Source organism: Lepus europaeus, chromosome 14 (genome assembly GCF_033115175.1).
Source record: "Lepus europaeus isolate LE1 chromosome 14, mLepTim1.pri, whole genome shotgun sequence".
Classification (NCBI taxonomy): Eukaryota; Metazoa; Chordata; class Mammalia; order Lagomorpha; family Leporidae; genus Lepus; species Lepus europaeus.
The window spans coordinates 46519834-46546340 of record NC_084840.1 but is presented as its reverse complement, the minus strand read 5'-3'; the positions used below and the strand labels follow the sequence as shown (position 1 = coordinate 46546340).

General features: G+C 44.1%; 1 protein-coding gene across 4 annotated transcripts in view; it reads left to right on the top strand.

Moving 5' to 3' along the window:
* NEBL (nebulette) overlaps positions 1-26507 on the top strand; it is a 401382-nt gene that overhangs the window by 291963 nt on the left and 82912 nt on the right. For 2 of the 4 annotated variants that reach the window (XM_062210544.1, XM_062210543.1), the window contains exons 3-5: positions 6010-6114; positions 8857-8967; positions 16822-16932. The exons of the other annotated variants lie outside the window; for them this stretch is intronic. In XM_062210544.1, coding sequence (XP_062066528.1) covers positions 6010-6114; positions 8857-8967; positions 16822-16932 — 327 coding nt within the window. The remainder of the gene's footprint in view (positions 1-6009; positions 6115-8856; positions 8968-16821; positions 16933-26507) is intronic. 4 annotated transcript variants of the gene reach the window in all.

Below are 26507 nucleotides of genomic sequence, written 5' to 3'. Positions count from 1 at the left end.
AAATTAATGCATGTCACACTCAATGAGACCTGAGGTTTAGTTAAGCCTGTACTGTATTTCTGATTACACCCATCTGTTAGTGCCCCACCTTTAATTTAATAAACTAGTTTTTTTCTCCCCAGGTCTCAAACTTTATTTTTTTTTAATGATTTATTATTTATTTGAACAGCAGAGTTACAAAGAGGCAGAGGCAGAGAGAGAGAGAGAGAGAGAGAGAGAGAGGTGTCTTCCATCTGCTGGTTTACTCTCCAGATGGCTGCAATGGCTGGAGCTGCACCAATCCAAAGCCAGGAGCCAGGAGCCAGGAGCCAGGAGCCAGGAGCTTCTTCTGGGTCTCCCACACAGGTGCAGGGGCCCAAGGACTTGAGCCATCTTCTACTGCTTTCCCAGGGCTTAGCAGAGGCTGGATCTGAAGTGGAGAAGCCAGGATGTGAACAGGCGCCCATATGGGATGCTGGCGCTACAGGCAGTGGCTTTACCCGCTATGCCACAGCGCCGGCCCCAGGCCTCAAACTTTAAACAAACCATCCAATATTTTTATTACCCATTTTGTCCCTGAGGGGCATCTGTGTGTTTTTCTGATCTTTTTTGATTATTTGAAGACAATGATGCTTGCTTGCATCCTGTGTTGTCACGTGGATTTGGGATGCCATCTGCAGCTGCAGGTGATTGGTTGCAACAGTAAAGATGTTGCTTGGGACACCCACATTCCACATCAGAGATCCTGTGTTTGGCTACGCTTTCCATTGCAGCTTCCAGCTAATGCACACTGTACAAGGTAGCAGGTGAGGACTCAAGTTGTCAGGTCCCTGTGACCCACATGGGAGACCTGGATTGAGTTCCTGGCATCAACCAGGCCCGGCCCTGGCTATTGTAGGCATTTGAGGAAGTGACTCAGGGATGGACGATCTCTCTGTCTCTGGCTCAGTTTCTCTACTTTTGAAATAATAAATAATATTCTTTAAAAAAAAAGAAGAAAAAGAAGAAGTTGCTACACATGCTGTGGATGAAGCCACAGAACAAATGCCCTGTAGATCTGAATAAGGTCCTTCTGACTCGAGCCTTGGCGCTGTCATGTCCTTCCCCGCTCCTTTGTGCCTTGTACATTTTTAAATTTTTTTATTTAAATTTTTTAAGATTTTTATTTTATTTATTTGTAAGTCAGAGTTACACAGAGAGAAGGAGAGGCAGAAAGAGAGAGAGAGAGAGGTCTTCCATCTGCTGGTTCACTCCCCAGATAGCCACAATGGCCAGAGCCATGCCAATCCGAAGCCAGGAGCCAGGAGCTTCCTCCAGGTCTCCCACGCAGGTGCAGGGGTCCAAGGACTTGGGCCATCTTCTACTGCTTTCCTAGGCCATAGCAGAGAGCTAGATCAGAAGTGGAGCAGCCAGGACTGGAACCTGCGCCCATATGCGATGCTGGCACTGCAGGCGGCGGCTTCACCCGCTATACCACAGTGCTGGCCCCGCCATGTACATTTTTGTACTCCATGCCACACTAGCCTGCACCGTAGGTTCTGTGAGTCTTAGATCTTGGTGGGGAGAGCTTGCCTAAGGCCACCTGGCCAGTCAGGGGTGGGGACAATATCCACACTTAGGGCCAGCTAAATCCAGAGACTGGTTAGTAGCCACTCACTCTGCCTTATTTTTCAGATGACTTTATGTATTTCTCGTCACAGGGCAGCCTTTATCATCATCATGCCCTCCCTCGTTCTAATTATCCCTCTTCAAACCACTCCCAGCCTTCCTGGGTCTTTATTAGGTTGTATTAACCAGAACTGTGTGCAGCAGTCACATGCAGGTGGCCTGTGATTATGAGAGGGGATGATGTTTTGCTTCCAAAGCTTCCCCTTTAAAATATTTAAAATTTTTTTCTTTAGGAGGCAGAAAAGGAGAGACAGAGAGCTCCCATCCCCTGGTTCACTTCTCAAATACCTCCATTGGGTGCAACTGGGCCACACTTGATGACAGCAGCTGGGAACTCAATCCAGGTCTCCCAAGTGGGTGGCAGGGACCCAACCACTTGGGTCATCCCTGCTGTCTCCCAGACTGTGCATTGGCAGGAAGCTGGAGTCAGGAGCCAGGGGTCGGCATCAGACTCAGGCACTCTGATGTGGAATGTGGCTGCCTTAATCACTAGGCCAAGTACTGCCCCATCTGTCCAGACGGCTTTGTGATACCATTTTGAGTTTCCTAGACTCAGGGGCTGTAGGTGGCCACTTAGATCAGCCTCTGTTCGATACCAGAGCCATTTTCAGCCCTCATTTCTGACTTGGGGCCTGTCATCTTTTACTAGTAGTTCGAATTATTTTAACCTCCCGAGGGGTGGGTCCAACCTGCAGCTTTCTGCCCTGTTGCCTGGACCTTGGAGAGCTTCTGAGGATTATTCTTTCCGTTTGCCATTTCTGTCTCTAAGAGGGCTTGGGGCCTCCAGCAGACAGGTGGAGTTGGCTGAACTCTCCCCTTTCTGGGATGGGAAGTAAGTTGGGTGAGAGATCTGCCCTGGAGGCCTGCACTGTTTAGAGTTCTCTGTGGAAAGGAATAGCTGGTTTCTAGGTCAAGTGGCTGCACCTTGGGCGTCAGGGCAAGGCTCCTTCCTCCCCGCCTCTCCACCTCCCTTCCTTTCTTCCTTTTAATTCATGTATGTGTTGGCCCTGCCTGGCTTCTGCTTTGCACTTGCGCTGCTCACAGTGTGGCGCTTCCCTCTGCATAGCTCCCTTCCCAGTTTTGAAAGACCCGGGCCTCTGAAGCAGCCTCTTTGGTTTTCCTGGCGACCTTGTGTTTCCCCAGATGCACTCTCTCTGTCGGTCAGTTCTGTTTGTCAGATAGTTAGGCGATCCTTCGAGTAAATTAAACCTCTCCACTCTCTGGGAGTATCCAGAATCAGGGACCTCCTGGCTTTCTGACAGGTGGCCATAAAAACTGCTGGGCAGAGTGGAATCAGAGGTTTCTCGTAAACTCGGCGTTTAGAGCCCGCTGTAGAGGAACTGTGGCTGCAGCTGTGTGCAGCCCCGACTTGGTGTTTTGGTTCAGTGCGTTTTAGGGTGTGCATTTGCATGGCAGCAGGAAGAACGTTTTCCAGGCAAATGACCATTGTTTGTTGTGGGTAAATCCTTCCAATGCTAAAAATATTAAATTCTGTGGTTACCTCTCTACCGAGGGCTCGAACCGTGTTAGGAAACCTGGCTGAGAGACCTTGGGCCGTGATCTGTCCAGTTAACAAAGAGCAATGGAGCCCCAGTTCTTTGCCAGGCTTTCTTGGCTTTCATAATTTCATTTGTGAAAAGACTTTCTGGATTCTTTCCATTGAGGATGCTTGATATTTGACAATTCTTCCTCAGATATCCTCAGACAGTCCCACATCTGTCATCCAGTTTCAGTCATTAGCTAATTTCAAACTCATTAAGAGAAACTGGAACAGGAGGAGGAAACAACATTGAACTAATTTGACTGCAGTTATAGTGGAGCATTGTGGGTTAGTGGATAAGGTCAGAGGAGGAAATAAATGTTTGCAGAGGTATCTAATGATCAAAAAGTCATCAGCTTTGCTCCTTCTCAATTTTAGAATGTGCTGGGCTGTGTATTGGCTGTAATTGCAAGTGGATGCAAGTAACAGGAAGCCCCAAGACAGTGGCTTATCAAATAGGTGTTTGGGTGTCCTCTTGTCCCTTTGATGGATAGACAGACACACACACACACACACATGCAGCCTCGAGGTAGGTGGTCTAGATTCTGTACAGTAGAAGTCATCGTTGTCTCAGGATGGGAAGACTCCACTAATGTCTCATGGCCAGAACTAGGCACCTGGCCTCCCCAGGCCAGTCAGTGGCCAAAGAGAGTGATGTGGCCATGCCTAGCTTAGATCAGTTTGCTTGCTGGGGCTGGGGCTGGGGCTGGGGCAGGGGCCTGGCTAATTATGTGAATCCACTGAAGTTTTGTTAGCAGGAGAGAAGGGGCATGGCCAGGCAACCTTTCGCATAGATGGGGCCAACCTAAGAGTGTAAGATGTCAACATAGTTGTAATAGGAAATAGCCAGCTACACAGTGGTGTTTATTTTATCTAAGATTACTGTCACTGATTGGTGCAGTTCCCCTTCGTGTATTATTTCTTACTATCCCAGCATAGGAAAGCTTGTCTGTTAACATTCTGTACATGAAAACTTAAAATCATTTACATATGGTCATTCATGTTGTAAAACATGTGTGTGTAATTTCTAATGAATTTTACAGTAGGAATGGTTGTATATTTTTCCATACACCTCAAAGATACAAATTTCCATATCTTTTTAAATAAAGACTCAAGAAAGAAATGAAGTCCATAAGACTAGAATGTTTGCCGCATAGCAAAGGAAGTGAACACTTAACCCTGACCCAGCATTCCACTCTATCAGGAGGCCTGTGGCCATCAGCACACACCACTGCATACCACTGCGGTGAGGGATGTGAATGTGATGGGGAAAAGATGGTGGCAAGCGATAAAAATAATGAGTCAAACTTAAGCCTAATGATAGGTTATTTTCTCTCACACTTAATTATATAACAGAGATTTTTTTTCTCCTTATGATCAAAATAGCCTACTATTTATCATACTGCCATTAACGGTTTAATTACTAGTGGCTAAGGATAGTGATTTGCGGGAACCTAAAATTATGGCTAATCTCTGAGAAGAAAAAAAGTAATTTAGTGCTCAGATAAGATAAATATGTTCTCATGTTGATTTCATGAATAAAGCAATGTTTAATGTGGTAGGCATCTAATATCTAAGAGTCACAGCAGTGAAATATGGTATTTGGCGAGAACTTTACTTAACATGTTTGTGTCTGGTTGTACCACAGGTCAAATAATGCCCCTCAAATCAGTTTTGCATATGGCAAAACGTCCTTGGAACATTAGCATGTAACACCAGTATTAATCATGCCCTCCAAGAACCGGGGACTACATACAATTCGCTTTTGGGTTCTAATTAGGAAGACCATGTAATTTATCATCTGAGTCGGGACACTCTTTCCAGCCTGAGTATTTACAGTCTTGGGTAGATAAACATGGCTTTATTACAGGGTGATATAAATTTAGCAAATTGCCTCCCTCCTCTTCAGGAGCCCCGAGTTCCCCTCCCCAGTTCTGAGATAGTACAGCAGTTAGCATGACAGTGCGGTTACATATCAGGTTGTTGTCCAGCACAGAGACTCCTGATTTCTCTGTGACTCACGTAGGGTCTTCCCGCAGAGGAACAATTCGAATTTCTCCCCAGGGGGGAGGGTGTGACTCATTTTACTCTTGACTGTGGGAGAAGAAATCAGCTCAGCTCAGCCTCTCTGGGCTCTCTCTGGCTGATCTGCCTGCACTCAGCAGGAGCCATTCTGGAATGGTCTCCCACATGTGGCACCAGCTTTCTGGGTGGGTTCTACTCCTTTGCAGGGAGGGGAAGAGTGATCAGGAGGACTGTGGGTGCTCGTAAGTTGGGTAGGCTTGACTTGGGAGAATTAATTATTGACAGGCGCCCGTCAGGGCCACAGTTTAAGCCCCTTCCTCTAATCCAGTATACAGAGGTAGCAGGGCAGGTAGTGAGCTCCATTTGGTTAATTTCTGCTTCTACTTAACTGCTTACATCTGCGCTGATGACTACTTGTTTTCTACCACAAGGTGGGCAGCGATGCTTCTGTTTGACTATAGGCTTAAAAGTAGCAGTAAGCTAGTGGAAGTGAGTGGTGCTTGCCGGAAGATTGGGCTGGGCAGCCGGGCCCCCGTGTCTGCAGCCCAGCAAGCCTAGTGTTCACCACCAGTGAAGGACCCTCGCCTGTCTGTGAGGCCATCTTCCTCGCTAGGCCTCACCCCTTAGAGGTCTGGGAAGGAGAGCTCTTTATGTGACTGGTCTTGTCTGTAGAGTCATTGCACATTGGAGTGTTCACTTCTGAAAATGGACTTTAGCAAGTTCATTCTCTGTTCAAAAACAGCCATCTTAACCATAGTACTTCTTTCTCTCCTCATGCGCGTGCTTCCCCTTTTTAGATCCACTATAAAGAAGAGTATAAGAAGTCTAAGGACAAGTGCACATTTGTGACTGACACTCCAATGCTCAACCATGTAAGAAATATCAGCACTTTTATTTCTGAGGTAAGTTATCCAAAGCTCGCAAAGTGGCTTGTATTTCCCTTTTGATATTTATATGGAAAAGTCTGTACACTAGATAATATTTTAAGAATTTTCACTGAATGTTAGTAATATCTATAGCACTATCTAATTCTGTTAATGGACTCATGTTGGTTTGTTTTACTGTAGATGATTTTTTTAATATAGATGATGATTTGATTATTTGAGAGGCAGAGTGACAGAGAGGGACACACACACACACACACACAAAATCTTCCATCCACTGATTCACTCCCCAGATGCTCACAGTATCCAGGGCTGAACTAGCCAAAGCCAGGAGCCAGGAGCCAGGAGCCAGGAACTCCATCCAAGTCTTCCATACGGATGGCAGGAACCAAGTACTTGGGCCATGATCTGCAGGAAGCTGGACTGGAAGTGCAGAGTAGCCGAAGACTCAAACCAAGCGCTGTGACAGGGGATGTGAGTGCCCCAGGTGGCAGCGTAGTGTGCTATGCCATAACGTGAGACCCAAACGATATATTTTATTATGTACTGTATGTCTGTATTTTGACTCCAAGCCTTTGTTATTTATATAGAATTACTCCTGAAAAGGGTTATTTTTATTCAATAAATAGAAAACACTGGCAAAACCAGTTAATTTTAGAAGTTATGTTACTTTTCTTTCCCAGTTGGTTTAGTAGAGATAAACAATAGGGTATCATTTTAAAATAAGTAATGCCTACAGTTGATTCCATAAAGTGTGGTATCTTTGGCCAGCGCTGCATCTCACTAGGCTAATCCTCCGCCTGTGACGCCGGCACACCGGGTTCTAGTCCTGGTCGGGGCGCCGGATTCTGTCCCGGTTGCTCCTCTTCCAGTCCAGCTCTCTGCTATGGCCCAGGAGTGCAGTGGAGGATGGCCCAAGTGCTTGGGCCCTGCACCCGCATGGGAGACCAGGAGGAAGCACCTGGCTCCTGGCTTCGGATCAGCGCAGCGTGCCGGAGCAGCCATTTGGGGGGTAAACCAACAGAAAAAGGAAGACCTTTCTCTCTGTCTCTCTCTCTTTCTCACTAACTCTGCCTGTCAAAAAAAAAAAAAAAAAGTGTGGTATCTTTAACAAAATTAATTAAATTATTTTTGAGTGGAATAAAATCGAGTTTGACAGAGATACCTGTTACAAAACCAGAGTGAGAAAGGCACTGATTCATCGCGTGGCTGAAAGTCACGCAGTCTCTCCTGGAGAGCACTTGCAGTTTATGTTGCGCTGTGAACCATGGTGCCAGCAGTGATTTCTGTGATGAGTCACGGAGGCTGTGAATGGATCACACAGAACAGAGGAGCTTGGAAAGAGAAGGAGTAAAATAGTGCTGTAAATGACTGACCTCTAGTGTTTCCCATGCTGTATTGGGGAATAGTCAGTGTAATGTTCTCTGTGATATTTCTGCTAACATGGAAAAAAAATTTAAAAACCTTGAGGAAAATTAGTACATTTTCTTTTATCAAGTACCCAAATCCCAAGAGTCCTGGGGACAGATGGCTTCCACAGCATCTATGTTCAGTGACCCAGCCTAACTCAGAGGAACATCAGGAACTCGTCCACGTGGCATGGAAGAGCACGACTGGGCGTTGGTCTTGAGACCAGGCAGACTGGGGTGGGAAGGTGCACACCCTGCCAAAGGCACCTCCCCTGGGGAGGAGGCCTGGGTGAGAAGACTCAGCCTTTGTGTTCAGAGTCTAGACAGTGAATTCTTATGACTTGTATTTTCTGGGAACTACTTTAATGTCTCATGGTTGTCGGACTGCCCACTCATCAAACATACAAAGCAGTCAGTACACACATATAGACTGACTTTTAAAAGTGGGCATGGGTTTAAAGAGAAAATTCATCATTATGTTCTTGGGAGTCTCATTTCAAGCTTTCTCTGTGACAAACAGGACTCATTTCTGTATGTTCAGTAGATGCAGTATTTAAAATGAAAGTAATCTGCAGATTTTTAAATGAATTCTGTTTCTTTGTTAAGATTTGTTTATTTATTTGAAAGGCAGAGTTACAGAGAAGAAGAAGCAGAGAGAGAGGTCTTCCCTCCATTGATTCACTCCCTAAATGGCCGCAATGGCTGGAGCTGTGTTGATCAGGAGCCAGGAGCTTCTTCCAGGTTTCTCACATTGGTGCAGGGGCCCAAGGACTTGAGGAATTTTCCAATGCTTTCCCAGGCCATAGCAGGGAGCTTGATCAGAAGTGGAGCAGCCAGAACTTGAACCAGCAACCATATGGGATGCCAGCACTGCAGGTGGTGGCTTTACCTGCTGCTCCATAGCGCCGGCACCGAATTCTGTTTCTGAAGAAAGTTCTTTTTCTGGCTGGCACCGTGGTTTAACAGGCTAATCCTCCACCTTGTGGTGCCGGCACACAGGGTTCTAGTCCCGGTCGGGGCGCTGGATTCTATCCCGGTTGCCCCTCTTCCAGGCCAGCTCTCTGCTATGGCCCGGGAGTGCAGTGGAGGATGGCCCAAGTCCTTGGGCCCTGCACCCGCATGGGAGATCAGGAGAAGCACCTGGTTCCTGGCTTCGGATCAGCGCGATGCGCCGGCCGCAGCGGCCACTGGAGGGTGAACCAATGGCAAAAAGGAAGACCTTTCTCTCTGTCTCTCTCCCTCTCACTATCCACTCTGTCAAAAAAAAAAAAAAAAGTTCTTTTTCTTTTCACATTCTTTTTTTTTTTTTTAAAGGAATGTTTATTTATTTCTCCCCTCTTTTTTTCCCTAGGCAAAATACAAAGGCACCACTAAGGCGGACCTTTCAAACTCCCTTTATAAACGGATGCCAGCCACAATCGACAGTGTCTTCGCGAGAGAAGTCACACAGCTGCAGAGTGAGGTAGGTGTGGCTGTTCTCAGTCTCTGTGTAATTATGTAGGTCAAACGTGTAGCCTCACATAAGGTCTGTAGCATTTTACCAAAAGTTGTTTATCTTGGACATTAACCTCTGGCTGAGAATCAGCGCAGCTGGTTCACACGCCGTCAAGAGTTGCTGATGAAATCGTGGAAAATGAAGAGCATGTGCAAGTTTCTGTCCATGCCATGTGGCTGTTTTCTGAGTTCGCTATTTATCGAGCAGATTGCATCCAGGGTGCATGGATGAAATCTTCATAGCAAATATTAAACTGACATCACGTTGAATGTGTGACCCCCCCCCAAGTGGAGGACACTTCATTAGCTCGTTACAAGTTACATGGACAGCTGCTGATGGGGTCGGTATCCAGAGGTCTGTGTCCTCTCACTGTTGGATAGGTGCTCTGGGGTCTCCTCTGCTGTGGGTTGGGTTTTCCATTTCTAATATCTCAGGCTACCTGAAAAGAACCTCCCTCAGGTTCAAGTAGCTGTTTCCAGGACTGCAGGTGGCAGACAAACTTAATAATTGCCATCACGTGAACTCAGTTTGGATCCGGAAGAGTTCAGGGGCAGTTTTCCCCTTTATAGTAAGGCAACACACATTCTTAAGATAGTCGATCTACTGCCTTTCTTAAAGCAGAAATTCAAAATAAAATATTCTGCTTCCTTTGGACTCCTCTTGTTCTGCTTTCTTCATTGCACACTCTGATGGTTGTTACTTTATTAACCTGTTACTTGGCTCATTGAATCCCATGAGAGCAGGGACCTGTCTGCTTCTGTGGTTGGAACAGTCCCTGGCACACAGGAAGGATTGAGTAAATACTTGCAAGATGGGTTGTTCTTGAATTTTGTGGATTTCCTTCTAAAGGTGTGTTCCTTTTACATAGTTTATGTTTTCCCCCCACATTTTAGGTTGATAATAAAAATAGTCACCACTTTGAAGTGTTTATGTCAGATGCTGTTTGTGCATTTCATGTATATTAATGTCATCTATTTCTCACAACAACCTCTGGTTTGTTCCATTGATGTGGAAACCAGATCAGAGGGCCTTTAAGATACCTGCCCCAAGCCACACAGCCAGTCAGGGGCAGAGAGAGTACACAGGCTTGAGTTGTGTGGCTCTGGGCTCTGGCTTCTTAACCACACACTACACTGCCTCTGTCCTACCATTTTAACTTCTCTTTTCTTATTAAATGATTTTACTTCTTTCTCCAGATTCCTTTTACTTTTTTAAAAATTTATTTGAAAGTCAAAGTTACACAGAGAGAAGGAAAGGCAGAGAGAGACAGAGAGAGTGAATCCACTGATTCACTCCCCGGATGGCCGCAATGGCCAGAGCTGCGGCAACCTAAAGCCAGGAGCCAGGAGCCAGGAGCTTCTTCCGGGTCTCTCACACAGGCACACGGGCCCAAGGACTTGGGCCATCTTCTTTTGCTTTCCCAGGCCATGGTAGAGAGCTGGATCGGAAGTGGAGCAGCTGGGACTCGAATCAGCGCCCATATGGGATGCTGGCACTGCAGGCAGTGGCCCCACCTGCTATGCCACAGTACTGTCCCTCCTTTTACTTTTAAGTACAGGATACATTGATAATTAAAATAGTCTGAAAAGACACCACTCTTAAATAATGCTGAGCATTGTTACCTTTTGTAGAACACCTTTAAGTACCTCATTATTACAAATTTAAATGTCTGTTGTTTACCTTGGCAGTAAGCTAATTCAGCTGTGCAGTGTGAAGCTGTGTGAAGTATATGATGTCAAGGTTTTGCATGGCGGGCGGTGACTAATATACCCCTTGTTTTTTCCTGACAACTACTGGTCACCTTGCCACTTGCTTCCACTATGAGCTACTTTACAAAGCACACACACACACACAGAGAGAGAGAGAGAGAAAAAAGATCTTCCATCCACTGGTTCGCTCCCCCCAAATGGCAACAATGGCCAGAGCTAGTCCAGACCGCAGCCAGGAGCCAGGAACTACTTCTGGGTCTCCCAAGTGGGTTCAGGGGCCCAAGCACTTGGGCCATTTTCTGCTTTCCCAGAGGCATTAGCAGGGAGCTGGATCAGAAGTGGAGCAGCCAGGTCTGGAACCAGCATCCAAACAGGATGCTGATGTCACAGACAGCAGCTTAATCCACAACAGCACAACACTGGCCCCAAAGCACAGAATTATCACACATCACAGGCAACAATTTATGCATTAAAGAAAAAGAGAAGCAGCGTCTTATTTTCATACTTACGAGGGAATGGAAAATATAAAATGTTCAGATATTTGCATCCTTTTTCTTTGGAAGTACTGAACGTTTCTCATGTTTTCGTAGTGCAAACAGATTTATAGCACACAAATATGTATGGACAAGGTAGATTTAACTTTGAACAACAGTCCTTACAGGATGTTTTGTAAGCTATCTTTTCTTATGTCAGAATAGAGCATCACTTACCGATCAACATGTGTTACACCACTGGGAAAGATAGTGGGCTCTTTTGGGGCTGGTACTATGGCTGGGTCTCCTGGCCCAGCCCTGGTCATTGTGGCCATCTGGGGAGTGAACCAGCTAATGGAAGATCTCTCTTTCTCTCTCTCTCTCTCTCTCTGTCTCTGGTTCTCTTGCTCTGTAACTCTGCTTTCAAATAAATAAGTAAATCTTTAAAAAAAAAAAGAAAATAAAGAGTGTGCTCTCAATCAGTAATGCTACCTCCTGCTGTTGTTAGTCTAGGAACTAGCATTAGTAGGGAAAAACATGGATTCTGAGTAAGGTATTGCTTTCAAAGAGTCCTCTGCCTCATTCGTACTGTTAAAATTGTGAATATTCAAAGAGTACTGGATAAGAGGCAAGAAAGTAGAGCTCTTTGACAATATCTGTGATAAAGTTTTACTGTGTCCAGATAGTATCAGATTTATAGTAACCTGGAGAATGACATGGGTGCTAAAATTTCATGGCATTCTAGGTTCTGATGAAAAGTCTCCATGGGGCTGGCACTTGGCTAATCCTCCGCCTGCGGCGCCAGCATCCCATATGGGCACCGGGTTCTAGTCCCGGTTGCTCCTTTTCCAGTCTAGCTCTCTGCTGTGGCCCAGGAAGGCAGTGGAGGATGGCCCAAGTGCTCGGGCCCCTGCACCCGCATGGGAGACCAGGAGAAGCACCTGGCTCCTGGCTTTGGATTGGCACAGCTCTGGCCGTGGCAGCCATTTGGGGAGTGAACCAACGGAAGGAAGACCTTTCTCTCTGTTTCTCTCTCTCACTGTCTGTAATTCTACCTATCAAAAAAATAAATAAATAAATAAAGTCTCCTCAACTTTTGACAAACTATTCAAATCAACTATTCTCTTAAAATGATATTGCAAATACTCTCCTATACTTAAATTGAAATTAGTGTGATAAGGTGACTTTAGCTAGATTAATACTTCCTTGTAGAAGGTGACTGACAAGAAAGGCCTTAAGAAGCCAGGGAAGAGGAGAGGGGAAGGGAAAGGGAAAGGCATGAAGAATGGAATTCTTAGGAGGCCATTTTACTTGCTGTCCCCTATTAAAAACGTAAGAAAGAAACAACCCAAAGAAAGCTTCTAAGACTGGAATGCAAAACTCTGCGGTGTCACAGGGCAGTCCTTCTCGTTGGGGCTGCCTCAGGCCAAGGGGAGCACTGGCCGCTCAGGTGTCACCCTGACAAGCTTTGTGGCGGTCTCTGTTTTAGTCTGCAGTGACCACAGGCTCCTGGTTCACTGGGTCAGAGGTGCAGATGCTAGACTTCTAACAGTGCAGTTGCGTGGAGAGTACTTAACGAAATATACTGCAAGTTAACCATACATGTACATCGGATCCTAGCGCACCTCAAAAAGTTCGTGAAGGTAGAATTAAAGAATAAGTTTATTTTAATGCAAGGAATTTTGATATCTCTGTCTATGAGAAGTCTTCAACAAGTTCATGGAAAATGTATATTATAAAAAATTATGTATGGATTTGAAAATTTTCTAAACCAAAAAGAACTCACCTTTTAGTTCTATTTTACATAAACTTTTTGAAGTTCTGTCATATACACGTGCAAATACCCAAGGGTCTAATCTATAAGAAAGTGGTATCCATTGCTTGTGTAAACATCTTTGTATATGAGTGTGTACTGCAAGTGCCCTCCACTCTTTAGGTGTCTGGTACCACAGCAGTCTGAGTTCCCCCACAGTATTCATCTGGGGAAATGCCACACTCCCATGACAAATCTTAAGAAATCAAATTTATCAGAAATTTATTAGCTTGACATAATTTTCCATTAGCTACTTCAAGGTAGAAAATTAATATGATAAATTAAAGTTCAGCTGCCTCCAATTTGATGTAATCTTAATTCTAAAGTGGTACTTAGGAGAAGCTATAAATAAAATGACTACTTTAATGCTACAAGTAGAAAATTACATAGCCTTTTTAAGAAAGAGTGCTTTGTAAAATTGCACTTGATGATTTGCTAGCTCTATGATAACCTATAAAAGGATCTGCTGCATTGGTTATGTTTGTAAAAGCACAAGTAAGATAGTTGGTCTAAAACAAATAAATCAGACACGCTTCAAAAAGGACAAGGACGTATGCTAACTATTTTGATTGAAGAAGGAAGATGTCTCACAGAAGTTTGCCTGTTTCTTTGAAGACTTGCCACACATTACGTTCCCTCTTCTTTCCTCAAAATGATGTTAAAAATGTAATGAAACGGAGACTGAACTTTCCCAGCTTGAATGATGGTTCTTTTCTACATTTTAAAATTTGTATTAATATAAAGAGAAGAAATTTAATGTATTTCACAGGCACAATTCTAAGATAACCAAATGCACTCCTTTCCTCCCTCCCACCTCCCTCCCTTCTTCCCTCAATCCCGCTCCTTCCTTTTCTTTAATTTTTGAAAATACATAATTTCAGTCCACTTTATAATCACAGCTTTAATGTACCACTAACCATAATATACAGTAAGTAAAAAGAATAAAGACCACACAGTTCCAAAGGCGTATAGACAAGGATGAAAAACAATAATCAAATCATAAGATGTCCATTTTATTCCTATATGTTTTTTGTATTCTATACTAACTACTGCATAGCAGAGAAAACAGATTTCTTTTTGGGGACTGACTTATTTCGCTAAGCATAATGGTTTCTAGTAGCATACGTTTTGTTGCAAAAGGCAGGATTTCACTCTTTTGTGGTCAAGTACTATTCCATAGTGTCTACATACCATATTTTCTTTATCCAGTCATCAGCTGATGGACATTTGGGTTGATGTTGTATCTTAGCAATTGTGAATTGAGCAGCAATAAACGTTGGAGTACAGATAACTTTTTCATATGCTGATTTCATTTAGTTTAGGTGAATTCCCAGGAGTAGGATGGCTAGGTTATATGATAGGTCTACTTTTAGATATATGAGGAAATGGTAGTACAGTTTACATTCCCACCAACAATGTATTAGGGTACCTTTTTCCATATATCCTCCCCAGCATTTAATGTTTTTTGATTTCTGTATGATAGCCATCTTAACTGGGGCAAGGTAAAACCTAATTGTGTTTTTGATTTGCATTTCCTTGATGGCTAATGGTCTTGAACATTTTTTCATATGTCTGTTGGCCATTTGTAATTCATACTTTGAAAATGGCCTGTTAATGCCTTTTGCTCATTTCTTAACTGGATTGTTTGTTTTGTTGTTGTTGTTGTTGAGTTTCTTGAGCTCTAGATAGATCCTGGATATTAATCTTTTATCAGCTGCATAGTTTGCACATATTTTCTCTCACTTTATCAGTTGCCTGTTCCGTTAGTTGAGTGTTTCCTTTCCAGTGCAGAAGCTTTTTAACTTGATAATTCCATATGTCTATTTTTGATTTTTTTGTTTGTGCTTCTGGAGTCTTTTCCAAGAAGTCTTTGTCTATGGCAATGTCTTTTAGAGTTTCCCTGATGTTTTCCTCTGGTAATTTGATGGTATCAGGTCATAGATTTAGATAATTGATCCATTTTGAGTTGATTTTTGTATAAGGTGTAAGGTAGGGGTCTTATTTCATACTTCTGCATACATAGATCCCATTTTCCCAACACCATTTATCAAATAGACTGTCCTTTCTCCACAGAGTGATTTTAGCTTGTTTGTCAAAGATTAGTTGCTTACAGCTTATACTGCATGGATTAATTTTTGAGGTTTCTATTTCTGTTACTTTTTTTCTACATGTCTCTTTTTTTGCCAATACCAGGCTGTTTTGATTATAACTGCCCTGTGGTATGTCTTGAAATCTAGTATTGCGAGGCACCCGGTTTTGTTTTTGTTGTACAAGATTACTTTAGCTATTTAGGGTCTCTTGTATTTCTATATGAATTTTAGCATTTTTTTCTGTATCTGAGAAGAATGACCTTGGTATTTTGATTGGGATTGCATTGAATCGGCATTGCTTTGGGTAATATGGACATTTTGATAATATTAATTCTTCCAATCCACAAACATGGAAGATTCGTTTTCTGTCTGTATATTCTGTCTCTTTTTTTATTGTTTTGTAATTTCATTGTAGAGATCTTTCATCTCCTTGGTTAAATTTATTCAAAGGTATTTAAATTTTCTTATAGCAGTTGTGAATGTTACTGATCTTAGAAGTTCTTTCTCAGCTATGGCATTATCCGTGTATATTGATTTTTGTTTGTTGATTTTATATCCTGCAACTTTACCAAACTCTCTTATGAACTCCAGTAGTCTGTTAGTAGAGTCTTTTGGTTTCCCTATATATAGGATCATGTCATTTGAAAACAGGGATAATTTGACTTCCTCATTTCCAGTTTGTATCCTTTTCATTTCTTTTTTTTGCTAATGGCTCCGGCTAAAACTTTCAGAAGATAATGGAATGACAGTTCTTGAAGGCATTCCTGTTTAACATAAACAATTGGAAATTTACAGATATGTTAATCAGAATTTAATATCTTGATGGACTAAACTGATGGACAGTTTAACAAGGTGAATTATACCTGGAATAATGTGAGGTGCTGTAGTGGAGTCCAGGTTGTCAACCAAAATGCAGGATTATTTGTGGGAACATGGCTGAGCAACAGGATTTAAGAGCATTTGTTGATAGAAATCTCAATGTAGCCATCCAAGTGAACCTGTTGTGACCTATGGATGCATTGATAGTGTTTGGCAGGTGAGAACCTGGATTAGATGAAACAATTTAATCAGCATTGGTCTGGCCATTGTGGGCACCTGAAGGAAGGAATGGATAGTAAAATGGATTTGGGTTGAAGAGAGCATCTTGAGTATTCAGGACCCAACACCTCCATCTATGTAGACAGTCTGGAGGAATAGATGCCATTATGGCTTCCTTCCCCATTGGAAGCTCTGCCCTGTTAATCAGGGGCTGTTTCCATATGGCCATGTAGGTGCAGCAATGGGGAGGCAGACTGGGGTTTGATTCATGGAAGAACTTTCAGTCGGAGCTTTCAAAATACAGAGAGTTGTGTGAAAAATGAGGAGGGGAGTGCCAGGGGATTGTAACATTGATCGTTGTACTAGATTCTGAGTTTCAGTGAAGGGACAGTTATGTTGTTGGCTAAAAACTCTTGGATATGGGAGATTTCCCAAAATTGTAAGTGTGGGCAGAGCTACATGAATAGAAGTGAAGATTTCACCGTTTGACCAAGGACATGTAGAAAGAAACAACAGGGTTAGAATTAGGAGTCTAAACTGAAGCCCTCAGATCAAAGCATTATGGACAGTATCTTGAGAGAGATTTAGACAAATTTACCTATACTATCACTGGCAGTATCTAGCAAGACACTGCAGTTTAACAGGTAAGAATTTAATGTACTTCTCACCGGAATCAACCATTCTCTGCACTGTTTAAGGTTGCCTACAGGCAGAAGCATGATGCCACCAAAGGAAGTTCAGATTATGCCCATATGAAGGAGCCGCCGGAGGTCCGACACGCCATGGAGGTCAACAAACACCAGAGTAACGTAAGGAAGCTCGCTCCTGATGACTTTCTTGGAATCTGTAGTAAACTCACCTAAAGGCTTTTGGTTATTTTGTTGAAATTTAAATATAAAGGCATTCGTGGTCAAAGAGGACTTTTAACATTTCTTGTTAGAGGTATATCGGAGTCATTCTGTTGCCAATCATTTAAACCTAGTAGAATGCCTTCAAATTGCTAGGCATTTTGGGAAATGGAAAAAAAATCAATTAATTAATTAATTTGAAAGGCAGAGTGACAGTAGTGGGAGCAGAGAGATCTCTTATTCACTGGTCTACTCTCCAAATAGTCCCAATAACTGGGACTGTGCCAGGCTGAAGCTAGGAGCCTGGAACTCCATCCTCATCTCCCACATGGGTGTCAGGAGCCCAAGTGCTTGGGCCATTTCTGCTGCTTTCTCAAGTATATCAGCAGGAAGCTAGATGGAAAGTGGAGCACCCAGGCCTAGAAGCAGTGCTCCAATATGGGATGCTGGTGTTGCAAGCTGTGGCTTAACATGCTGAGCCACAGCATCTGCACCAAGACATGGGAGATTTTTTTTTGTACAAAGACAAGTGTGGATTATTTGCACATTTGATTAGTAACATTTTCAGAGCTTCTTGACTTGATGCAGAGGCTCATGGTTTCCACTCTAGACTCACAGAAGCCCTGGAAGAAAGAGCATTAGAAATTAATGACCCACAAAAGGATCATTTCAGAAATACCAGGTAGATTCTACCCCATTGCTGTGCCGTTAAGAGTGTTTGTGGGGAGCAAATCTGTCAAACTTAAGACCTCTGGGGCCAAGAGAGAGGAGTTAGCCTGGAGAATACGAATTTCTTCTTGGGTTGTAAGTCACCAAGTCCGTGGAGACTTTCATGCCTTCGCTCAATTACCAGCACAGTCCTGGTGGCCCAGAAGAACGGTTTCTGTAGGGGAAGCTTCTTTGCATCCTCAGCAGGAATTCTCTGCTTTCCAAAAGGAGTGTCTGAGTGGCTCATCCACTTCTCCCTGAGCGCGAATTAGTTCAGATAAAGGGTCTGGCCTGCTTGGATCAAGAAGCTCTCTTTCTTGGAAAAAGTCAGACATCTTTGCCACCTGCCACTGCCTGTCCACCAGTGAGTTCTCCTCCTGGATACTGAGTGCTTGCTGCCTCTGGACCCCAAGCCCAGCTAGGCACTATGTCTTTGTGGGGTGGCCACAGTTATTTGGTGTTAAATTGCAATGGGCCAATCAATGTCTAAATCAATGTCTAAGTTAAAACAGACTGAGAGTTTACATTGTAACCCAGATCTGTGTACTTATCCTAATACCAAAGCACTTTTCTAAGATGGTTTGGGATTGACAATGATATCACCATTCTCTGGGCTGTTTTAGGGAAAGGCTTTGTGAGTGTTGTTTGCTCACAGAATGACTGTAGTAATCGCAGTGACCACCACTACTGAGCACAGCCATGCACCAGGAACTGTGCCAGGACGTTGGTCATTTCCAATTCTCACAGAAACCCTGTCCTGACTCCCATTTTGTAGATGAGGAAAATACGGCTAAGGAGTCAGACTCCTGGAGTGTGCTTTTGCTGTTACCCCCCCTCCCCCAACACACACACACACACACACACTCTTAAAGGTCACTGGCGATTTGTCAAGATGTTAAATGGAAGGTTTGAAATGGGGAGCAAAAGAGGTTATCATCAGAATTCAGATGCACTGCAGGAAAGAACAACCAAGGCACCCGGAGTTCCCTCTGTTTTGATGCGGAACAGACTTTGAATCCATAAAAAAGCCGGTGGGTTAGAAGGTGGGCTGGTGGGCTGGGGTGGGGGCTGGGGCTATGTGGATCCCGAGAGGCCCTTTCCAACTCTATAATTCAATGAAATTCAAATACAGAAGTTCCTTATCATAGAACTCGGCTTATTATTTTAACTCTGCCTTTTCTTTTAAAAGGTCTTTGATTGAGGGATTGAGGGAATAGAGTACAAAGCCCTTTTCTCCTCCATTCAATACTGTGTACTTAGGGGAGAAAGATGTGTTTACTTTTACTCCTCTGCCCACATGGCTCAACCTTTACATGCAAAGTTTGTACATATAATAGGATTTAGAAAGTGTTTAAGACTATTTACTCAGGTTTAAAGTGAGAAGGATATTTGTATTCTACCTGTGAAGTAGTTGGTATTCCCCTGGAGGCAGGCCACTTAGAATAATACATTTGTTGTCTTTACAATATGAAATTTAAACACAGGTCTGGCAAGCCGCAAGGAGAGCTAGGACTTGTTTCCCTGGATGAAGTGACAGACTCTCCGTAAAAGACAGAATCCTATCCTGCTGAAAACCCCAGCCCAGTGAAATTCGTTGTAGGGAGCTTAGAAACAGAGTTCCCTTGTCCTGCTGTGAAATACACTTTGCACTGTGGCTGTACAGGACATTTTAATTTAAAATATGAATGTGTCATCACAGGTGAATCTGATTTACCTAGAAACGATGAGAAGCAACATCTTAGGTTTTTAATGTTTCTGCCACGGCCAAGTTAGCTTTCTAGGATCTGCAGGAGAACCAAGAAACTGGGACAGTTGTGGTTCAGAGCTTTTAACTTTTGTCTCCTTACAAACCTTTTATGAGACTGGTCATCAATGGGCCAAAGGAATGATTTTCCTTCATAATCTTCCTCTCTCTTACACCTGCAGTGGTGTAAATAAATATAAGATAATGCATGGGAGAGCAGTCTTGGTAACTGCCCAGCTGGGTTCCCACCTGTGGATAACTGAGTGCCAGTCTAATCCTGGGGTGTGTGTGTGTGTGTGTGTGTGTGTGTGTGAAGATTTATTTATTTATTTGAAAGGCAGAGTTACAGAGAGAGAGGAAAAGGCAGAGAGAGAAAGAGATCGATCTTCCATCCTCTGGTTTCACTCCCCAAATTGCCTCGGCAGCTTGGAGCCAGGAGCTTCATCCAGATCTCACACATGGGTGCAGGGGCACAAGCACTTGGGCCATCTTCAGCCACTCTCCCAGGCACATTAGCAGGGAGCTGGCTTGGAAGTACAGCAGTGGAACTCACTGGCGCCCATATGGGATGCCGGCACCTTAGGCAGCAGCTTAACCCACTGTGCCACAGTGCTGGCCTCGCCTATTGTGTCTTTTGTTGTTGTTGTTTAAATATTTTATTTATTTATTTGAGAGGCGTTAGGGAGAAAGGGAGAGACAGAGAGAAAGGTCTTCCATGTGCTAGTTTACTCCCCAAATGGCCACAATGGCCGTTGCTGGGCCCATCCAAAGCAAGGAGCCTTCCAGGTCTCCCTTGTCAGTGCAGGGACCCAAGTCCTTGGACCATCTTCCACTGCTTTTCCAGGCCATAAGCTGAGAGCTGGATCTGAAGAGGAGCAGCTGGGACGTGAACCAGCATCCTTATGGATTGCTGGTGCTGCAGGCAGAGGCTTAGGCTATTACACCACAGCCCTCTCTTATTGTGTCTTTAGGGATGTACCCTTGCCAGTGTTCTGGAGACTGTTCTCTTGCATAGCCCCAAATTTAATGATCCCCAAAGAAGAAAACAGTAATTTCTCAGAATGCCCTCCATGAGAGCATATGTAAAGAATTTGGAGTCAAATGATGGTTAAAATGCTTGCTTTGCCCGTGTTGCCTTCCTGATCTTGGGAGAGCTACTTCAAATGGCCAAGTCTCAATTTTCTCATCTGTAAATGGAGACAATGATATCTACTTTACAGGGCTCTCACAGGTGTTAAATGAGCGAGTGGATGTAGAGAGCTGTGCAGAAGAACCATGCCATGAAGTATTAGGCCTTTTGGTCCACCTCCAGATTTTATAGGCTGATCTGAGAGTTTAGGGAAACAATTAAAAGAGATTTGATTTAGGTCTGAAAGGCATATTCAAAAGGTCCCTGAACCTATCTTGTAGATACTATCACCAAAGAATGATTAAGATCAGCCAATCAAAATTCCTCTGCATCTTAAGAGACCTACTCTTGCCAAATGTCTCTAATGTAATTAGAGAAGCTGGAGATATTCTATCCTGTGACTTTCCCCTAAAGATGGGCTTGTTATGAAAGTCCTGGTTACATTGTTAGTTCTCATCAATCTTACCAGAAACATGGTGTGCAATAGCTCTGAAGTGAGTGGGACAGATTTGAAGCTGGCAGCTCAAGTCTTATAAGTCATGGGACCGGATTGGAGAGGTCAGCTCTTCCAAAAATGCCACACTAGCAATCAATTCCATATGTATCAGAAACAAGTTTCCAGCTTGGGAAATTAGAGACTCAAATGTCCTTTTCAAGAATGATCTATGTTCTTTCTTAAAATTAATAAAAACTTATCAGTAGACAAAATTTCTATTCCATTCGAAAGTTAAAAAAAAAAAAAAGAATACTTAAATTAGCCGGCACCACGGCTCACTAGGCTAATCCTCCGCCTTGCAGCGCCGGCACACCGGGTTCTAGTCCCGGTCGGGGTACCGATCCTGTCCCGGTTGCCCCTCTTCCAGGCCAGCTCTCTGCTATGGCCAGGGAGTGCAGTGGAGGATGGCCCAAGTGCTTGGGCCCTGCACCCCATGGGAGACCAGGAGAAGCACCTGGCTCCTGCCATCGGATCAGCGCGGTGCGCTGGCCGCAGCGCGCCTGCCGTGGCAGCCATTGGAAGGTGAACGAACGGCAAAAGGAAGACCTTTCTCTCTGTCTCTCTCTCACTGTCCACTCTGCCTGTCAAAAAAAAAAAAATACTTAAATTAGTAAAATGATACTGGAAAAAACAATTTCCATTCCGTGTGGTTCCCCAGTGTGACTTAACAGTAATGGTGCTTCAGGATTGCAGGTAAAAATATATTAGTTTTTTGTTCATCTCTGTCACAGATTCATAAGTAATAGCTGTTCTGCCTTCTTCACAAGATGGCAGTGGTGATACAATTAAACCATGAATAACAAAGCTTTGATCAACTCTAATGTGATTGGTAAACAATGACAATAATGATACGTTGTTCTAGATATAACGACTATTTTACTCCATTTTTTTAAGAAGACAGAAACCTTTTCTGCCTTCTGAATAGAATCAGGCCTATGACCTTCAAAAAGCCTGTGGAAAATGCAATTAAAAGCTAAGTTGAATTTGGTGCAAAAAATTTTTGCACTCCATATACAGTTTTCTCATAATAAGCATTTTCACTGAACTTTTTGAAGACCCCTCATATTTAAAAGGGTAATATTCTCTTAATACTATTAAAATGAGCATAATTCAGTAGAATCTCCAGGTGTGGGCATTGTGGTATGGCAGGTTAAGCAGCCACTTGGGATACCTGCATCCCGTATCACAGTGCCTGGATTTGAGTCCCACCTCTGCTTCTCATCCAGCTTCCTGCTAATGCACATCCAAGGAGGCCGCAGATCCCATGTGGGGATGCTGGTTCAAGTCCCGGCTATTCTGCTCCCTGTTAATGTGCCTGGGAAGCAGTAGGCGATGACTCAAGTACTTGAGTTCCTGCCCCCAACATGGGAGACCTGGGTGGGATTCCTGGCTCTAGGCTTCATCCTGGCCCAGCTCTGGCTGTTGCAGACATTTAGGGAATAAATCAGTGGTTAGAAGATCGATATCTGTCTCTCTGTCTCTCTGTCTCTCTCTCTCTGTTGCTTTGCCTTTTAGACAAATAACTCAAAAAGTAAATCTTTTTTTTTTTTTAAAGATAGAATTTCTAGCCCCTGTGCTTATTTGCTGATAGCCAGAAGGTTTTTCCAATGTAAGAGCTTATGATGATGACAAAAGATTTTCTTGAGAGCGATTGAACCAGGTCTTCAATTTAAGGCTCTGTAGAAGTTACACTACTCACTCTGTTCCACAGACTGAAAGGTTAAACTTCCTGTCTAGTTCTCCCTCCTCACCAAGAACTGTGTTAACCTTCACCAGAGTAGCAAAGGCTGTAGTTCAGGGCCAGCTGGCTTTGTTCTCTTTAAGGTCTGCTAGCCCTCACTGCCCTTGACCCCACAGGCGTGTGTGTGTCTGTGGCTCCCCGTGACGTGGTCATTCCTCAGCTCTCTGACCTCTCCTCTCCTAGCGCCTGACACTCACTTTAAGGACAGTGGTGGAGTTCATTAAGTCACCTACCACTGAGCCTCAAGTCATTGTTGTGTAAATATGAAAAGCTTGTTGGGAAGTCACCAGGAACCTTTTGACCGTGTCTGGCTGTACCTGGAGAAGAATAAAGACATCGGTTTTATTTCTACTTTTAGAATCTTACAAGCGCTCCTTTTATTAGCTAAGTCTAGTCCCCCACTTTATGAAGAAGGGGGCCCTGGAGAATGTGGTTCCAGCCGTGGCAGGGAGTGCTGGTGCGGCCCGGCTGAGCGCAGACAAGTCCCACACAACAGGAGTTTGGGGTGGGGGTTAACGAACTAACGCACCTGGGGCCTTTAGGTCAGTGCCTGCCACGTGGCACCCTCTGCATGCAGGTGAGAAACGTGGGAGACGCATGGCTGTTAGGAAACAGAGGCCGAGAGATGGTGGGCACAGGACAAGCTGAGTTCAAAAGGCAGTAAAGTGAGATGAAAATACAAGCTGGGGGCAAAAGTGAATGTGATAAGGAAGAAGTTTGAAGACAGACTCTGACGGAATTCAAATCTTTATTGGCTGCAATAAAGACATTTGATGTGTGGAATGGAGCTCCCCAGGCCTTGTGATGGGGTCCACCTCAAGACTGTAGCGGGCATCTGCCCGTGGTTAGCTCCAGTGAAGAAGCACACTTTATAGGATTACGTAATTGGAAAACTTAAGCTCTGTTCAGATGTAACTGGATCCTGAGCCTTCCCAATGCCATCACGCCACCTCCTGAGTCCCGTCTCTGGGGCCTGCTTGCTTCTGCGTAGGGTTACCTTGGGACTGTGCATGGACCGAACCCGACACCTGATGTTTCCAAAGTGAAACCATCCTTGGCTGTACCTGCTTTACCCCAGTCACTAATCCTTCACATGACTGTTTCTGCCTGGGTTGTGTGTCCACCCTTTTAGTGCTGATGAGTTTCAAGCGTGTGTGGTATCTGACCGGCAGCCTCCACCACCCAGCCACTCCTGTCCACAGGAAGGGAGGCTGCATGTGAGAGCCTGACCAGGTCACATGGGGTGAGGAGAGAGCAGTTTCCAAATAAGAAATGCTAGGCAGACGTAAAGCAACACATGTCTGCGACAGAGGGATAATTTAGGAAAATGATCCAGAGCTATAAGAAAGGACAAAGCCATGAATTGTGTGAGTAAAAAGACACGAGGAAGACACCAAGCATTTAAAGCAGTAATTCTAGGCTTCTAGGTGTTCTTGTGGAAGAAACCAGAATTGTTATTTGCAGATAAGCTTAATTATCATTATCTACTGTTAAAAAGATAAAGCAGGTCATCTCAGCACGAGATAAATGCGTAACACCTGTGGGACCTGTAGAAGAAAGCCGAGCTTCTGTCCCCTGCATATTTAGTGCATGGAGGAATGTAGTATCTTCTCTCAGGAAACCACAGGCATACTATTGAGATAAGATTTTTCCTTAGATCACTTTGTAGTAAGGGTACAACGCCCATTAACATTTTAGTTGTTTTCTTTGTAGAGTTTACTAAAATGATTCTAATTTTTGTTACCAAAAATAAGTTGCTAAACATTAAGAAAATATTCATAATAAATGAGTGATAAGAAAACTGTCTTAATGGGTATCAGCAGCAGTTTGAAAAAATCCATAGCCATATGTTTAGGAAATGTATTGGTGAGGCAATCAACTTGTAATCCTTATAAGAGTAGATAATAAATGGTCTAAAAGGAGACCATTTTTAATGTTTTTTTTCTCCTCTTTTCTTTCCCCCTCTCCCCTTTTCTTTGTTCTCTGTTGTGCTCTGAGGACAGAGTAGGGAAGAAAACGTTGAAGAAAATCACATAAAGTCTGTTACTGAAGCTCAGGGTGAGGTTCAGGAATTTCTTCCTTCCTCTCTCCCTATTCAGAATAGTATGACATAAAACATCATACTGTCATGAGAAGACTGGAAAATGGAGACCAACCAGTGTTCCACTATGGTTGCGTTGAGGGTTGACTTCACACAAGGGTGCTTCAGAAAGCTCATGGACACTGTCTTTTTCTTTGTATACGATTTATTTATTTTTATTTGAAAAGCCATTAGAAAGAGAGAGAGAGAAATCTTCTATCTGCTGGTTCACTCCCCAAATGACCCAGCGGCTGGGTCTGGGCCAGGCCAAAGCCTGGAGACAGGAACTCCATCCAGGTCTCCCACTTGGGTGACAGTGACTCAGTTAGTTGAGCTGTCTTCTGCTGCTTTCCCAGGCGTCTTAGTAGGGAGCTTGTTCAGAAGTGGAACAGCCAGGACTCAAACAGGAGCTCCAGTATGGGATGCCTGCATCACAGCTGGTGGCTGGACTCAGGGCCAGGAGGCCGGCCACAAGTCATACACTATCCTTTAATTCGCTTTTCCAGGAACTGTTTTGAGTACCTGCATATGTATAGTCACCCTTGATATCTGTGAGCTCTGCACCTGCATATTCAGCCAACTACAGGTACAAAATATTTGGGAAAGAAATTGCTGCTGTACTGAACATGTACAGACTTTATTTCCTATCATTTTGTTTATTGGAAAGTCAGAGTTACAGAGAGAGATCTTCCATCCATTGGTTCACTCCCCAAATGGCCACAACATCCAGAGATGGGCCAGGCAGAAGCTAGGAGCCAGAGCTTCAACTGGGTTTCCCAAGTGGGTGCAGGGATGGAACCAGTTGCCCCACTGGATACCAAGGGGGTGTGGCCTGTACCTACTGTGGATACCTAGACTCCAAACCTCTCTGCTGCATAGCATTTTTACTTTTCCTGGGTTCTGGTGGTTGGCAGAGGGGAGCACACACCTGCCACAGACCTGGGACACCTGTCAGAGGCACTGCCTTCAAACCTAAGCAGCGGCTCAGCACGGAAGAGTCACCCTCTGAGGAGACCATGCCAGAGGGCCCCGTAGATGCTCAGGTCCTTGCAGATGGGAAACCGGGAGCTCCCCACTCTGTAGTGTCCCTAGCGTGAGCCCCTGGCCCAAGCAGCAACAGTCCCAAAGGTCTGCCCGGTGCTCAGGCCCCTGCGCTTCTCTCCTGCGTGGCTCGGTAGTGTCCGCTTGCTTGAATTTGCAGCTCATGTCAATCTTAATATTTGTTTTGAGTCACATATGCCGGCCTCTAATTTGCAATTTACATGGATGATGGGGCCCTATTCAAAGCCCTGCTCCTGCCGCCTTTGTGCGTCCAGCTCTCTTCACGCAGCCATTAGGCTGAACACCATATAATTAGGTAACCCATGGAAAGCTTCGGTTTCTGAAAGGTTGCGGTTCTTTTCAAAAAGTAAGGGTTTCCATTTTTACCCTCATTCTTTTCTAAACAAAAAGACATTTCCCCCCTGTGGTTTTCCTATGAATGTAGTAACTTAGAAACAGTTAGTCTTGTAGGCGGGTAATAATTTCGGTTTGTTTTCACCTGAGAGCCGGTTTTTGTTTACACAGCTTGGGCTTAACTCAGCGTAGGCTGGGATTGAGTTGCCATCATTTGCGGCTGAGTGTGTTGCTTTTTGAAGC